Genomic DNA, 15,915 nt, shown 5'->3' on the forward strand with positions numbered 1-15,915 from the left:
GCCTCCGAGGCTGGGCCGCTTGCCGGCGTCCTCTGCTCAGCCCTCCCTGCTTCTCTTCCTTTCAGGCTTGTCGGACACCCAGCCGGGACGAGGCCGGGGTTGAACTGCTCATGACTTACTTCCTCCAGCTGGGCTTTGTGGAGAGCCGCTTCTTCCCGACCACGCGGCAGATGGGCCTCTTGTTCACCTGGTAGGTGCCTGAGGTCTGCGGAGGTGCCGGCCCTTGGCCGCCACAGTCTCCGGGCCTCAGCTCCACAATACCCCTTTTGCGCCTGTGCATCTGTGCAGGGAGTCTGGAGACAGGTCAGTAAGCTGGTGTTTACTTAGGAAGGGCATCTGAGAGCAGGCGGCTCCAACAGACCGTGGCTTCTTGCTTTTAGAACAAGGGTGCCAAGAAGAAGAGGCATTTATTTTTCTTCTGTGCTCATTTGTGTCCCTGAGGGGACCCATGGGCTCTGCAGTGGAAATGACAAGTAGCAAGATTTTTGTCCTGGGTTGGACAGGGGTGTGTGTTTGTGAAAGAGAGAGAGCATATGTGTCCATGCAGAAGCCACCTGGGTTTGGCCCAAATGAGACAAGGTCTGCCACCAGAAATAGTTCAGGTTTTAAAAACTGAAGAAGGGGCTCAGTGCCTGTGGCTCAGTGGGTAGGGTGCTGGCCCCATATACCGAGGGTGGTGGGTTCAAACCTGGCCCCGGCCAAATTGCAACAAAAAAATAGCTGGGCATTGTAGCGTGTGCCTGTAGTCCCAGCTACTCGGGAGGATGAGGCAAGAGAATTGCCTAAGCCCAGGAGTTGGAGGTTGCTGTGAGCTATGATGCCAGGGCACTCTACCTAGGGTGATAAAGTGAGACTCTGTCTCTACAAAATAAAAAATAAAAATAAATAAAAACTGAAGAAGGGGCTCGGTGCCCATAGCTCAGTGAGTAAGGCGCCAGTCACATACACTGAGGCTGGTGGGTCTGAGCCTGGCCAGGGCCTGCTAAATAGCAATGACAATTGCAACAAAAAATAAATGGCCAGGCGTTGTGGTGGGTGCCTGTGGTCCCAGCTACTTGGGAGGCTGAGACAAGAGAATCACTTTAGCCTAAGAGTTGGTGGTTGCTGTGAGCTGTGATGCCGCAGCACTCTATGGAGGGTGACAAAGTGAGACTCTGTCTTGATACAGAAAATAAGAACTGAAGAAGGCTGGGCTTGGTGGCTCACACCTGTAACCAGCACTCTGGGAGGCCAAGGCAGGTGGATCACTTGAGCTCAGGAGTTTAAGACCAGCCTGAGCAAGAGCTAGATCCTATCTCTACTACAAATAGAAAAGTCAGCTGCATGGCGTGGTGGGCACCTATAGTGCTACTACTTGGGAGGCTGAGGCAGGAGAATTGCTTGAGCCTAAGAGTTTGAGGTTGCTGTAAGCTGTGATGACACCACGGCACTCTACACAGGGTGACAGAGTGAGACTGTGTCCAAAAAAAAAAAAACAAAATGAAGCAGAACATTTGATTGTTTTCCAGAATTAGTGCTTTCAAAGATGAGTGTAGTTTAAACACTTTGGACATGCCCTTCCTGTTGTTTAGACCCAGTTGATTGCCTTCGAGGGTGAAAGAGCTAAAGGTGGTTTCTCCTTAGTCTGGAATTACGGAGGAGTTCCCTGCCTTCCTCCTGGTTATCATGGGAACTTTAAAACAAATCCTGCAAGGGCTCAGTACAAGTAATTACTGTATTTCCTTTAGGAAACTTTATTGTTTAGAGCATTTTTAGGTTCACGGTAAAACTAAGGAGAAAGTATAGAGTTCCCATATGCCCTTAACTACTAACTACTAACATCCCGCACTAAAGAGGAACATTTGTTTTGTTGAGACAGTCTCATTCTGTCACCTGAGTAGAGTGCTGTGGTGTCATAGCTCAAGTGATCCTCCTGCTTCAGCCTCCCGAGTAGCTGAGACCCACAGGCACTTGTCACAATGCCTGGCCAGTTTTTCTATTTCGCGCTCTTCCTCAGGCTGCTATCGACCTCCTGAGCTCAAACAGTCCACCCACCTTGGCCTCCCAGAGTGCTGGGACTGCAGGTGGGAGCGGCCGCACCTGGTGGTACGTTTGTTATCGTTGATGAACCTGCCTTCAGACTCCATCCATCATCCACGTTAGCCTTCACTTCTGTTCTTAACGCTTCCCTCTGTGCGCACATACGCTCTTCCGTAAGCTCCGATTTAATAATGAGTATGTGGGGTGTTTCTTTTTCCATTCTTTGGATACTTCACTTAGGTTAAGGGTTCCAGTTCCACCTGCACTGTTGCAAAAGGCCTTCATGGACCCTTCTTCATGCCTAAGCCTATTCCATGCTATACATGTACCACATCTTTTTGATCCCCTCATGAATTGATGGGAACTCGGGTTGATTCTGCTCATTGCACTTGTGCCTTGTGTTGGGATAAACATTTGCATGCAGGTGGGGTTTTTTTGGGGGGTGGGGTGGGGAGGAATAGCTTCTCTTCCTTTGGGTAAATACCCAATAGTGGGATTGCTGGATGAAGTGGTAGGTTTTCCTTTAGTTTCTGGAGTAATCTTCATACTGTTTTCCATAGAGGTGGTGTTAATTTGTGGTCCCACCAAATTAGTGTAGAAGTGTTCCTTTCTCTCTGCATCCACACCAACATCTCTTGTTTTTGGACGTTTTAATAAAATCCATTCTAGCAGGAATAAGGTGATATTGTGAGTTTTTTTTTTTTTTTTTGAGACAGAGTCCCACTGTGTTGCCCTTGGTAGAGTGCTGTGGCGTCACAGCTCACAGCAACCTCAAACTCAAGTGATTCTCTTGCCTCAGCCTTCCTAGTAGCTAGGACTGCAGGTGCCTGCCACAACACCTGGCTATTTTTTTGTTGTAGTTGTTGTTGTTTAGCTGTCCTGGGTCAGGTTCGAACCCGCCAGCCTCAGTGTATCTGGCCGGAGCCCTACCCACTGAGCCACAGGTGCCGCCCCGATATTGTGGTTTTAATTTGCATTTCCCTGGTGATTAGTGAGGTTTGGCATTTTTTCACACAGGTATTGGCCATTTATCTATCTTCTTTTGAAAAGCTTTCGTGCGTGTCTTTTGCCCACTTTGTAATAGGGCTGTTTTCTCCTTGCTAATTTGCTTGCGTTTTTTGTAGATTCTGACTATTAGACCTTTACAGATGGATGACTTACAAATATTTTCTCCCATTCTATAGATTGTCTATGTTCTTAGCTGTGTAGAAGCTTTTTAATTTAATCAAGTCACAATTATTCATTTTTCTTGTTGTTGTGATTGCAGTTAGTGCCATGGCGTCATAGCTCACAGCAACCTCAAACTCCTGGGCTCAAGCGATTCTCTTGCCTCAGCCTCCCGAGTAGCTGAGACTACAGGTGCCCGCCATAACGCCCGACTATTTTTTTTTTTTTTTTGTAGTTGTTGTTTAGCTGGCCCAGGCTGGGTTCGAACCCGCCAGCCTGGGTGTATGTGGCAGGCGCCCTACCCACTGAGCTATGGGCGCCTCCCAGACCTGTCATCTTGCTTGGGAACAAAAGCCTCATTGCATGTACAGCTTTTTTCTTTTTTTTTGGACAGAGCCTCAAGCTGTTGCCCTGGGTAAAGTGCTATGGTGTCATAGCTCACAGCAACCTCCAACTCCTGGGCTTAAGCAATTCTCTTGCCTCAGTCTCTCAAGTAGCTGGGACTACCGGCATCCACAATACCCAGCTATTTTTTGGTTGTATTTGTCATTGTTGTTTGCCAGGCCCAGGCTGGATTCGAACCTGCCAGCTCTGGTGTAGTTTGAACCCTCCAGCTCTGGTGTAATTTGAACCCACCAGCTCTGGTGTATGTGGCTGGCACCTTAGCCGCTTGAGTTACAGGTGCTGAGTCTGCATGTGCAGCCTTTGAATTATATTCAAGAAATGAATTTTTGGCTTGGTGCCTGCTAAACAACTGACAACTACAACACCAAAAAAAAAAAAAAAAATAGTTGTGGCGGGCACCTGTAGTCCCAGATACTTGGGAGGCTAAGGCAAGAGAATCGCTTAAGCCTGAGTGTTTGAGGTTGCTGTGAGCTGTGATGCCCACACGCTCTACTTAGGGTGACATAGTGAGACTCTGTCTGAAAAAAACAAAGAAAAGGAAATTAATTTTGTCTGTTTTCACCTCAGAGTGACATTAACTAGTAATTTGCGTGTGTTCTTTTAAATAGGTATGACTCCCTCACTGGGGTTCCGGTCAGCCAGCAGAACTTGCTTCTAGAGAAGGCCAGTGTCCTGTTCAATATCGGTGCCCTGTACACCCAGATTGGGACCCGGTGCGATCGGAAGACACAAGCTGGGCTGGAGAGCGCCGTGGATGCCTTTCAGAGAGCGGCAGGTGTGTCCCCTTGGGCTGTCTGGCTAGAGCCTGGGCCCTGCTGGGTGGAGGTCTTTCGGGTCAACCCTGAAACATAGCCCAGGGCTTGTCTTACAAGCCTGAAAGGGCCAGACTAGTTTTTGGCACTGTGTGACTTCCCTTTAAGAGACATGCTTAATGGTTGAAACCAGTTTCCCCAGCCTGGGATGGCTGGACACAGTAAGTAAGACCTTTGGTTAATGATTAAACTTTTCCAAATGAGGGCCTCAGGGTGGCAGTGAATAACTGTTTCTTTCAACACAGTGGTGAATAATGGAATAACTTTTCCTCCCCAAATTTTCTTGGCCAGGCACAGTGGCTCACTGTAATCCTGCCACTCTGGAAGGCCAAAGCAGATTGATCCCCTGAGCTCAGGAGATTTTTTTGTTGCAGTTTGGTCGGGGCCGGGTTTGAACCTGCCACCCTTGGTATATGGGGCGGGCATCCCACCCACTGAGCCACAGGCGCTGCCCTACTCTCTGTGTCTTTATGCTGAGGTCATTCTGTCAAGTTTGCCCAAGTGTGGTTGGTGTTCTTAGCCCTTTGTCAAGTGACGCACTCAAAGGATGCCTAGAAGTTTGGTCACCTCCTTGTGGGACTTCCAAATGCTTTCCCTCCTCTTCTTCCCCGATAGTCGCCCCTGAAACTCTCCTTGGTATAAGAACAGTTGTAGGGTGGAGGGCAAAGCACCCTCGCCAACCTGGGTCAGCAGGCAAAGCTCAGGTCGCTGGCAAAGCTCAGCGCCAACCTGGGTCAGCAGGCAAAGCTCAGGTCGCTGGCAAAGCTCAGCGCCAACCTGGGTCAGCAGACCTGGGCTCTAAGTGAGCCCAGCATGGCTCGCTCCTGTGTGACCCAGAGTTCCGCGTCACTCCCCGCTCCCTGGGCCTGTGTCTGGAGCAGACTCCGTGGGCCGGGGCGGGCCGGAGCTCCAAGCATGATGCTTACAGGGTTCCAGTCGTGTGTCTGCCTTCTGTGCTGCTCCCCGTGGTTCTCCGAGCTGCGGAGAAGCATTTTTCATATGTCTCTGTGCTCTGACGCATCATAGGGGCTCTTGCGTTAAAATGATCGGTCCCTGGGGTTGAAACAAGTTAAATTTCCAAGTGGGAGTCGATTTCTTTTTTTTTTTTTTTTTTGTAGAGACAGAGTCTCACTGTACCGCCCTCGGGTAGAGTGCCGTGGCGTCACACGGCTCACAGCAACCTCCAACTCCTGGGCTTAAGCGATTCTCTTGCCTCAGCCTCCCGAGCAGCTGGGACTACAGGCGCCCACCACAACGCCCGGCTATTTTTTGGTTGCAGTTTGGCCGGGGCTGAGGTTTGAACCCGCCACCCTCGGCATATGGGGCCAGCGCCCTACTCACTGAGCCACAGGCGCTGACCGATTTCTTTTTTTGAGAGCCTCAAGCTGTCACCCTGGGTAGAGTGCTGTGGCATCACAGCTCACAGCAACCTCCAACTCCTGGGCTCAAGCGATTCTCCTGCCTTCACCTCCCAAGTAGCTGAGACTACAGGCACCCGCCACAACGCCTGACTATTTTTTGGTTGCAGCCATCATTGTTGTTTGGCAGGCCCGGGCTGGATTTGAACCCGCCAGCTCACGTGTATGTGGCTGGCTCCTTAGCCATTTGAGCCACAGGCGCTAAGCCCGGAGTCTATTTCTTTTTTTCTTTCTTTTTTTTTTTGTAGAGACAGAGTCTCACTGTACCATCCTTGGGTAGAGTGCCATGATGTCACACGGCTCACAGCAACCTCTAACTCTTGGGCTTATGCGATTCTCTGCCTCAGCCTCCCAAGCAGCTGGGACTACAGGCGCCCGTCACAACACCCAGCTATTTTTTCGTTGCAGTTTGGCCGGGGCTGGGTTCGAACCCGCTACCCTCGGCATATGGGGCCAGCGCCCTACTCACTGAGCCATAGGCACTGCCCTGGAGTCTATTTCTTCACTGAAACTCTCTCTGGGCCTGCCTTTCTTTCTGAGAATTTTTTTTTTTTTATTTATTGTTGGGGATTCATTGAGGGTACAATAAGCCAGGTGAGAAATCTTTTTTTTTTGTTGTTGGAATGGGGGGAAAACATCTCATTCTGTTGTCCTGGCTAGACTGCCATGGCGTCAGCAACCTCAAACTCCTGGGCGTAAGTGATCTTCCTGAGTAGCTGGGACTACAGGTGCGCACCACAGCACTCAGCAAGTTTTTCTATTTTTAGTAGAGACAAGGTTGCTTGGGCTGGGCTCTGACTCCTGAGCTCAGGCAATATTCTAGCCTCAGCCTCCCAGAGTGCTGGGATTACAGGTGTGAGCCACCCTGCCTGGCCCTCTTTCTGAGGAATCTTAGGCAGGCATGCTTGTGACCTCTGTCCAGCATTACTGAGATTTATAGTAATGAAGCTTGAGAACAGTGGGGACTGCAAGGAAACCCCCAGGGGAGCAAATAGCCCCAGCAGGTGCCATGCTCCTGCAAGGCTGGTTTTTTCTTTCTTTGCTCAGCAACAAAACCAGAGGAACCAGTTGGATGGGATTCATGCCACAGATTATATTTCAGCTCCAGGTTGATTTGTCAGTTCATGCTTTTGACAATTAATTTTCTAAAGTGTAAAAGAGTCACCTGAGAGCTACAGCAGGAAAGTTTCCATCTGAGTGGAGTAATTGATATTTCTGGAGGCCCTGGGGAAAAGCCCCAGGTTTCCGAATGACCCAAGTCCTTTGTGTAAGCTAGGGCCATGGGAGCTCCTCCACCCCATCTGCCTGCTTTCTGCTTTCAGAAATGTCTAGTCATGGGTGGAATTTCCCACAGTTTTTGTAGGTGAGCCGAGTGGAGAGGAACAGGCTGGTTTCCTTGTTTGATATAGATGTAATTGTTTTGGAAGAGAATCTAGTGTTTTTTAACATACATAACATAAACTTTACTATTTTAACCATTTTTTATTATGGTAAAATACACATAATACAAATTTTTCATTTTGACCTTTTTTATTCTGAGATAGGGTCTTTGCTCTGTCACAATGCCTGGCATAATTATAGCTAACTGCAACCTCCAACTCCTGAGCTCAAGCGATCCTCCTGCTTCAGCCTCCCTAGTCGGTGGGCCTAAGGTGGGCACCACTACAGCCGGCTAATTTTTAAAAAGAATTTTTTGGGGCCGGGCATGGTGGATCATACCTATAACCCTAGCACTTTAGGAGGCTGGAGGTGGGTGGATTGTCTGAGCTCAGGAGTTTGAGACCAGCCTGAGCAAGAATGAGACCCAGTCTCTCTCTGCTAAAAATACAAAAAACTAGCTGGTTGTGGTTCTGGGCACCTGTAGTCCCAGCTACTGGGGAGGCTGAAGCAAGAGGATTGCTTGAGCCTAAGAGTTTGAGATTGCTGTGAGCTATGACACCACAGGACTCTACCCAGCGTGAAAGAGTGAGACTCTGTCTCAGGAGTTTGAGACCCGTTTGAGAAAGAGGGAGACCCTATCTGTACTAAAATGAGAAAAATTATCTGGGTCTGATGGCAGGAGCTACCTACTAGGGCAGATGAGGCAAAAGGATCACTTGAATCCAGGCCTTTGATGGTGCTGTGAGCTATGCTGATTCTATGACATTCTAATCTTGTAACAGAGTGAGATTTTTTTTTTGTAGAGACAGGGTATCATTATTGCCCAGGCTGGTTTTGAACTCCTGGCCTCAAGTGATCCTCTCACTTGGGCATCCCAAAGTGTTAGGATTATAGGCGTAAGCCACCATGCCTGGCTCATTTAACCATTTTTTTTTTTTTTTTTTTTTTTAAGAGACAGAGTGTCACTTTGTCACCCTCAGTAGAGTGCTGTGGCATCACAGCTCACAGCAACCTCCAGCTCTTGCCTCAGCCTCCCAAGTAGCTGAGACTACAGGCGCCCACCACAACACCCAGCTATTGTTTGTTGCAGTTTGGCTGGGGCCAGGCTTGAACCTGCCACACCCTTGGTATATGGGGCCACTACACTACTCACTGAGCCCTTCAGAAATGTTTTAGTGGTTTCTGATGAAGTATCTGAATTTGTACATGGATGCTTCTTTTTTTTTGAGACTGAGTCTCACTCTGTCGCCCTGGGTAGAATGCTGTGGTTTCACAGCTCACAGCAACATCAAACTCCTAGGCTCAATTGATCCTCTTGCCTCAGTCACCTGAGTAGCTGGAACCATAGGTGCTCACCACAATGCCCAGCTAGTTTTTCTGTTTTTAGTAGAGACAGGGGTCTTGCTCTTGCTCAGGATGGTCTAGAACTCCTGAGCTCAGGCAATCCACCTACTTTGGCTTCCCAGAGTTCTCCAGGCCAGGCAGGGTGGCTCATACCTATAATCCTAGCATGCTGGGAGTTCGAGGCATGTTGATCGCTTGAGTTCATGAGTTCGAGTGCAGCCTGAGCAAGAGTGAGGCCTTGTCTCTACTAAAATAAATAAAAAGCTGAGGCAAAAAGACCAGTTCAGCCCAAGAGTTTGAGATTGCTGTGAGCTGCGATGCTACAACACTTTATCAAGGGCAACAAAATGAGACTGTGTTTCCAAAAAGAAAAAAGAAAAAAAGAAAGAGAGAAAGCTCTAGCTATCACTGGTTATTCCTCTAGAACCATGCTTTGAGTCTATTAGACTTTTACCCACTTTGTCGTGACTCTTATATTTTTTTCTTCCTTGATTATTGTGTTCATTTTGTGGGAGTACATCTTTTAATAATTCTTTCATAGAAGATTTTTGACTAATAAATTTTCTGAGGTTTTGCAGGTCTGAAAATTCTTGTATTCCACCATCACATTTAAATGCTATTTTAACTTTGCATAGAAATTTAGGCTCATGATCATTTTCTCTCAGAATATTGAAGACGTTACTTCATTGCTTACTAATATTCACTGTTGCTGATGAAAATTCTGTTGCCTCTTTAAAAAGACTGGTTTAGCTCCAGAGCCTTGTCTTGAAGCTCTGAGATTCTTTTTATGATTTACTCTGTTGTTGAAACCTTCTGTTATATTTTAAAACTCCCTGAATGCCTCCTTCAATTATTTAATCTCAGTTATATTGTTTCTAATTTTCTCTGGATCCTTGGATACTTTGTTTTGCCTTTTGTTAATTTCTTTGGACATTTTTTTCAGATTCTTTTTCCTGGTTTTCCACGTTCCTTTCAATTCTCTTTAGCATATTTGCCATCTATAACTGAAATTTTATTTCTGCCATTTCCACAATTTCTTTTCAGTTGGGATTTTCTGTAGTTCCATTGTGATTCCTTTGGGGAGTTGATCTGTTCTCGTTCTTCACATAGAGTTTTTTTGCTGGTTTCTCCTCATGTGTGATTTCTTCTTATTTCTTTTCCCTACCTTCTTTTCTCTTTTCCTACTTTCCTTTGTTCTTCTTCGGCTCTAGGTGTTGGTGTTAAAATGACCTATCATCCTCTTAGGTATCCAGGAGAGTTCAAAAAAATTTTTTTTAATTTTTAACAAGAACACTAGGTGGCGCTCCAGTACCAGCAGAGCTAGCAGCCTCTGAATGGGAAGATCTGTGTCTGGATTTTGGGTTGCCCTACCTTCATCAGCTGGCTGAGGGCTTGGCTTCCCTGGTCTATTCTTGAAAGGAGGATGAGGAGAGGTAGTGCCACAGGCCTGGAGGGTGTTGTGCATGTTCAAACACTTTGCATCCTAGTTCTGAGACAGGTTTGGGAGTTAGTTGTTTTTCCTTGAGCAAGGATTGTGCCTCAGTGACCCAAAAAGAACCCAGAGATTAAAAGGAGGATGGTGGAGAGGGCAGGACCCCCTCACCCTCCATGGCAGAGCTGAAGGATCAACCCAAAAATGTCTGCCCTGGCTTGGAAGCCAGATATAGCTGGTCCACTTTGGAGGGCCTCAGAGTCCCTGGGAAGCTGCCTAGAGTGGGGCCCATGCAGGCATCAGCTGACACGGGGTCTCAGCAATTTCCATGCCTCCCTGTGTCTCATTGAATTGGGGTGGCGGGCCACCAATACTATAGCTGACGCAACAGAGCAACCACATCTGTGCCTTCACTGGGAAAAGGGGTGTCTGCAGAGCAGGCCTTAGTGCCTGGGGAAGAAGGAAGGCCACCGCCAAACTGAAATTCTGTTTTTTTTTTTTTTTTGAGAGAGTCTCACTCTGTCACCCTGGGTAGAGTGCCATGGTATCAATTCTTGCTCACAGCGGCCTCAAACTCTTGGGCTCAAGAGATCCTCTTGCCTCAGTCTTACAAGTAACTGGGACTATAGTCACCCACCACAACACCTGGCTAATTTTTCTATCTTTGTAGAGACAGGGTCTCACTCTTGCTCAGGCTGGTCTTGAACTGAGCTCAAGTGATCCCCTCCCCCCCACACCTCGGCCTCCCATTGTGGTAGGATTATAGGCCCGACCCACTTCTTCTGGCCTAGCATACCAGTTTTATATTTTTGCTTGTCATTCTTTATAACAGCATCGTGAAGTAAATATGATCCCAAACTAATAAGCGAAAATGTGACGCTTTCAGGTGTTCTAAACTATCTGAAAGAGACGTTTACCCATACCCCAAGTTACGACATGAGCCCCGCCATGCTCAGCGTGCTTATCAAAATGATGCTGGCACAAGCCCAAGAGAGCGTGTTTGAGAAGATCAGCCTTCGTGGGATCCGGAATGAATTCTTCACTCTGGTGAAGGTGGCACAGGAAGCTGCAAGGGTAAGAAAGGGTTCCTGGTTCCTGAGACTCCTGGGGGTTGGCAGGGTACATTGGCACAGCAGCGTGCCCACAGCCTGGGCAGCGTGCCCACCCCGGCTGGGACCGCTGGCTTATGTTTTCTTGGCAAGTATTGGTGTTTCATACATGGATCACTAATTCCATCTGTAGCTTAGCCTAAAAACCATCACCATGACAGCTGCCTGACTCCGCCGAACCCCCGGTTAAACTCAAACTGTGACAGCACGAGGAGTTGCTTGGAGTTGCTCCCAGATTTTGGAAAGGTCCTCTGGCAGAGGCAGCTAGCTACATAGAAGAAAGGGCTCTTTTTCTGCTGCCAGGTTCTGCGAGCCCTTGTGTCCGGCTGCCCCTTCCTAATGCCCGTTCCGTTTCAGGTGGGAGAGGTCTATCAGCAGCTGCACACCGCCATGAGCCAGGAGCCCGTCAAAGAGAACATCCCCTATTCTTGGGCCAGCCTGGCCTGCGTGAAGGCTCATCATTACGGGGCCCTGGCCCACTACTTCACTGCCACTCTCCTCATTGACCACCAGTGTAAGGCTTGGGGACTTGGGACTTGCTCAGGGCTGTGGTCTGGGGGCCTCAGGTGGGAGTTGGTGGGGCCGGGTGGGGGTGTGTGTGCTCTGAGCTGAGTGAGAGCTGCCCGCATGTCCTGGCAATCCTCACAGGTTGAAGGCAGAGAATGCGAGTGACAGATTAAGCCAGGCAGATGTCACACAGAGCCGGGTGGAATTAAGTTTTAACTCCTGGGCTCAAGTGATCCTCCTGCCTCAGCCTCCCGAGTAGCTGGGACTATAGGTGCCTGCCACAACAGGCTAGTTACTATTTTTTTTTGAGACAGAGTCTCACTATGTCACCCTCGGTAGAGTGTAGTGATGTCACAGCTCACAGCAACCTCAAACTCTTGGGCTTAAGCGATTCTCCTGTCTCAGCCTCCCAAGTAGCTGTGACTACAATGCCTGGCCACAACCTCCAGCTAATTTTTTTGTTGTTGCAATTGTTTAGCTGGCCTGGGCCACGTTCAAACCCACCACCCTCAGTGTACGTGGCTGGTGTTATAACCACTGTGCTACAGGCACCAAGCCTACCAGGCTAGATTTTTTTCTTTTTGCAATTTTTGGCCAGAGCTGGGTTTGAACCCACCACCTCTAGCATATGGGGCCAGTGCCCTACCTCTTTAACCCACAGGCGCTGCCCGCTAGTTTTTTTTCTGTTTTTAATAGACAAGATTCCCTCTTGCTCAGGCTGGTCTTAAACTCCTGGGCTCAAGTAGTCCGCCTGTCTCAGCCTCCCAGAGCGCTAGGATTATAGGCATGAGCCCCTGAGCCCGGCCAAGGTAATATTTTAAATGAATCAAAATTAGTGCTATAAAATCTGTGGTCATCGAAATTTTAAAAAAAGATGGGGATCAATAGATGGATCTGGGCTGAGCCATATTGGAGCCTGAGGCAAAAAGATATTTAGGATGTTTCATTCATCATGGGCTTTTTTTGCATTGATTTTGATATTTTAAAACTTGACATAAAATATTATGTATTTTTCTACTCATTCTTGGCGCTCAATTAAATACAGGGGCCTAGGTGTGGCTCACTTTCCTCGTCCTAGCAGTGGCTCTGATCTAGAGGTCAGGTAGGAGTTTTAAAGAGTACGAATCAAGGCAGCCCCCGGAGTAATTAAAAGGAGCCAGGCTGTTTCATGTCTCAGCTGTGCCACTAACTGGCTCTGTTGGGCAAGTTTTTTAGCTGAATCATGCCTCAGTTTTCTCATCTGCAAAATGGGTCTACAAAGAGCCCCTACCTCACAGGCCTGTTATGAACGCTAAGTATCTGTATGCAAAGCTGAAAAGCTCCTTGTATATCTCAGTCCCTCTGGCAGTGTCAGCTGCTACCGCTGGCATTACATAGTCCAGCAGTGGAGGACAGGATGTGGAGACAAATAGAAACACTGTATTGTGCCTCCGTGTTTGCTGTGGGGCGCAAATGGGCAGCAACTGGAACCCTTGGTGTAGTAACGGTTTTCCAGAGGCAATGACATTTGAGTTGGACTTTCCTGGCTCAACAGGGAGGGACAGGACAGCTAAGTGAGCAATGTGTCTGTGTTTAGGGACACAGTTGGGAGTTTGAGGTAGTGGGAGGGGTTTTGTGAGGTTCGAGAGGAGGACACACACCATGGTGGGTGAGGTTGAGGGAGGGGAGGGACCCGCCGCAGGTGCGGACGCCTCCAGCGGTGCTCAGGCCGGGCAGTGCCAGGGTCTGGGCTATGCTGGACAGTTCTGTGTGGTGGGTAGTCACATGTGGGGGCTCAGGGCCAACTATGAACCCATGGAATGTGATTAGTCCCAGTGAGCAAAGGCATGGGGGCCAAGTGGTCTGAGGTGTGCCCACGGGCAGACTCATGATCCCAAATTATAAAATCCCTTATAAAATTGGAGAAGAAGGCCAGGCGCTGTGGCTCACGCCTATAATCCTAGCACCAGGGAGGCCGAGGCGGGTGGATTGAGCTCATGGGTTCGAGACCAGCCTGAGCCACAGTGAAACTCTCATCTCTAAAAAACAGCCAAGTGGGCGGCACCTGTGGCTCAAAGGAGTAGGGCGCTGGTCCCATATACCAGAGGTGGTGGGTTCAAACTCAGCCCTGGCCAAAAACTGAAAAAAAAAAAAAAAAGCCAAGCATTGTGGCAGGCACTTGTAGTCCCAGCTACTTGGGAGGCTGAGGCAAGAGAATTGCTTGAACCTGAGAGTTTGAGGTTGCTGTGAGCTGTGACGCCATGGCACTCTACCGAGGGCAACAAAACAAGATTCTGTCTCCAAAAAAAAAAAAAAAAAAAAACTGGAGAGGAAAGGACCTGGAGATATGTCTGAAGTGGGAGGGGATTGAACCTGTGGTTCGTGGTTCTTGTTGCAGTGAAGCCAGGTGCGGACGAGGACCACCAGGAGAAGTGCCTGTCCCAGCTCTATGACCACATGCCCGAGGGCCTGACACCCTTGGCCACGCTGAAGAATGATCAGCAGCGCCTACATCTGGGTGCGTGTTGGCCCTGCTTGGTGTCTAATGGGTCCTGCTCAGAGACAGGTGTGGGCGGGTCCCCAGGGAAGGGCACAGACAAGTAGAGCGCCTGGAGTCGTGGCCACCCTGTGTTCAGAAAGCCTGAGGCAGAGTCCTCCCACAGAGGCCAAGAGCACGCAGGCTCTCCGCTGTGCAGCCAGGGCTCCCCACTGTGCGGCCAGGGCTTTGGCAATCTCCTTAGAGGTTCTTGGGATAGCCCTTGCCACTTAATGAACAAGGATATGTGTGTTGATTTTTATGTCACAGCTTCATCACCACGGGCACCTAAGGACCCGTGACGAATTGCCCTAGTTCGTCTCCACTGTGTCTCAGTGTGCACGTTCCTTTCCGCATGCAAACCTGACTTCTTCCACCACCAAAACCTGTGCCCCAGGCCAAGTGCATTGCCTCATACCTGTAATCCCAGCACTCTGGGAGGTCGAGGTGGATGCATTGCTTGAACTTAGAAGTTCGAGACCAACCTGAGCAACAGTGAGACTCGGTCTCATACAAAAACTAGGCTCGACACCCATAGCACAGTGGTTACAGCTCTGGCCACATGCACCAAGGCTGGCAGGTTCAAACCCTAAACAACAACAACTGCAACAACGGCATTGTGGTGGGTGCCCGCAGTCCCAGCTACTTGGGAGCCTGAGGCAAGAGAATTGTTTAACCCCAAGAAAGGTCACTTGAGCCCGAGTTGGAGGTCGCTGTGAGCTGTGAAGCCATGGCACTCTACCTAGGGTGACAAAGTGAGACTCTGTCTAAGAAAGAAAGACAGAAAGAAAGGACGGAGAGAAAAAGAAGGGCAGGAGGAAGGAGGGAAAGGAAGGGAAGGGCAGGGAAGGGCAGGGCAGAAGATTGTGTAATAAGGTCACTTACGTCTGTAAAACATTCTATCACCAACGTTTACCCAGTATCCTAAGCACCAGAAATAAAGCAATGAACAAAACATCGCCCCTGCATTCATTGAAGACAGGTAACTAACAAGCAAGGAGATATGTAATAGAAATCCGTGTAGTGGTAAGGAATTGGAGAAAAAATAAAGCAGTGTAGACAGAAGTGGCAGGAGTAGATGGGAATGGGAATTGTTCTATGATGGGTGACCAAGGAAGGCTGTGGGAAGGAACTCCATTTTGGAGACAGTGTCTCACTCTATCACCCTGCAGAGTGCTGTGGTGTCACAGCTCACAACCTCAAATTCCTGGGCTCAAGCGATCCTCCTGCCTCAGCCTCCCAAGCAGCTGGGACTACCGGTGCCCATCACCACGCCCAGTTAGTTCTTCTATTTTTCTAATTTTTTTTTTTTTGAGACAAGAGCCCAAGCTGTTGCCCTGGGTAGAGTGCTGTGGCATCACAGCTCACAGCAACCCCCAACTCCTGGGCTCAAGCGATTCTCTTGCCTCCGCCTCCCAAGTAGCTGGGACCACAGGCACCCTCTACAACGCCCAGCTGTTTTTTTTTTTTTTTTTTTTTTTTTTTTGGTTGCAGCCGTCATTGTTGTTTGGCGGGCCCGGGCTGGATTCGAACCTGCCAGCTCAGGTGTTATGTGGCTGGCGCCTTAGCTGCTTGAGCCATAGGCGCCGAGCCTTTTTTTTTTCTTTTTTTTTTGGAGACAGAATCTCAAGCTGTTGGCCTGGATAGAATGCTGTGGCGTCGTATTTCACGGCAACCTCTAACTCTTGGGCTCAAGCGATCCTCTTGCCTCAGTTTTTCTAGTTTTACTAGAGACAGGGTCGTGCTTTTTTGCTCAGCCTTGTCTCGAACCAGTGAGCTCAGGCAATCTACCCTCCTTGGCCTCCCA

The 15,915-nt window shown here is 48.8% G+C and overlaps 1 protein-coding gene across 1 annotated transcript in view; it reads left to right on the forward strand.

Annotated features, from left to right (window-relative positions):
• RHPN2 (rhophilin Rho GTPase binding protein 2) overlaps window positions 1–15,915 on the forward strand; it is a 62,449-nt gene that overhangs the window by 38,068 nt on the left and 8,466 nt on the right. Inside the window, exons 6-10 of the mRNA XM_053604617.1 lie at window positions 66–190; window positions 4,200–4,366; window positions 10,864–11,051; window positions 11,444–11,600; window positions 13,971–14,090. Of these exons, the coding sequence (XP_053460592.1) occupies window positions 66–190; window positions 4,200–4,366; window positions 10,864–11,051; window positions 11,444–11,600; window positions 13,971–14,090 (757 nt within the window). The remainder of the gene's footprint in view (window positions 1–65; window positions 191–4,199; window positions 4,367–10,863; window positions 11,052–11,443; window positions 11,601–13,970; window positions 14,091–15,915) is intronic.

Source organism: Nycticebus coucang, chromosome 10 (assembly GCF_027406575.1).
Source record: "Nycticebus coucang isolate mNycCou1 chromosome 10, mNycCou1.pri, whole genome shotgun sequence".
Classification (NCBI taxonomy): domain Eukaryota; kingdom Metazoa; phylum Chordata; class Mammalia; order Primates; family Lorisidae; genus Nycticebus; species Nycticebus coucang.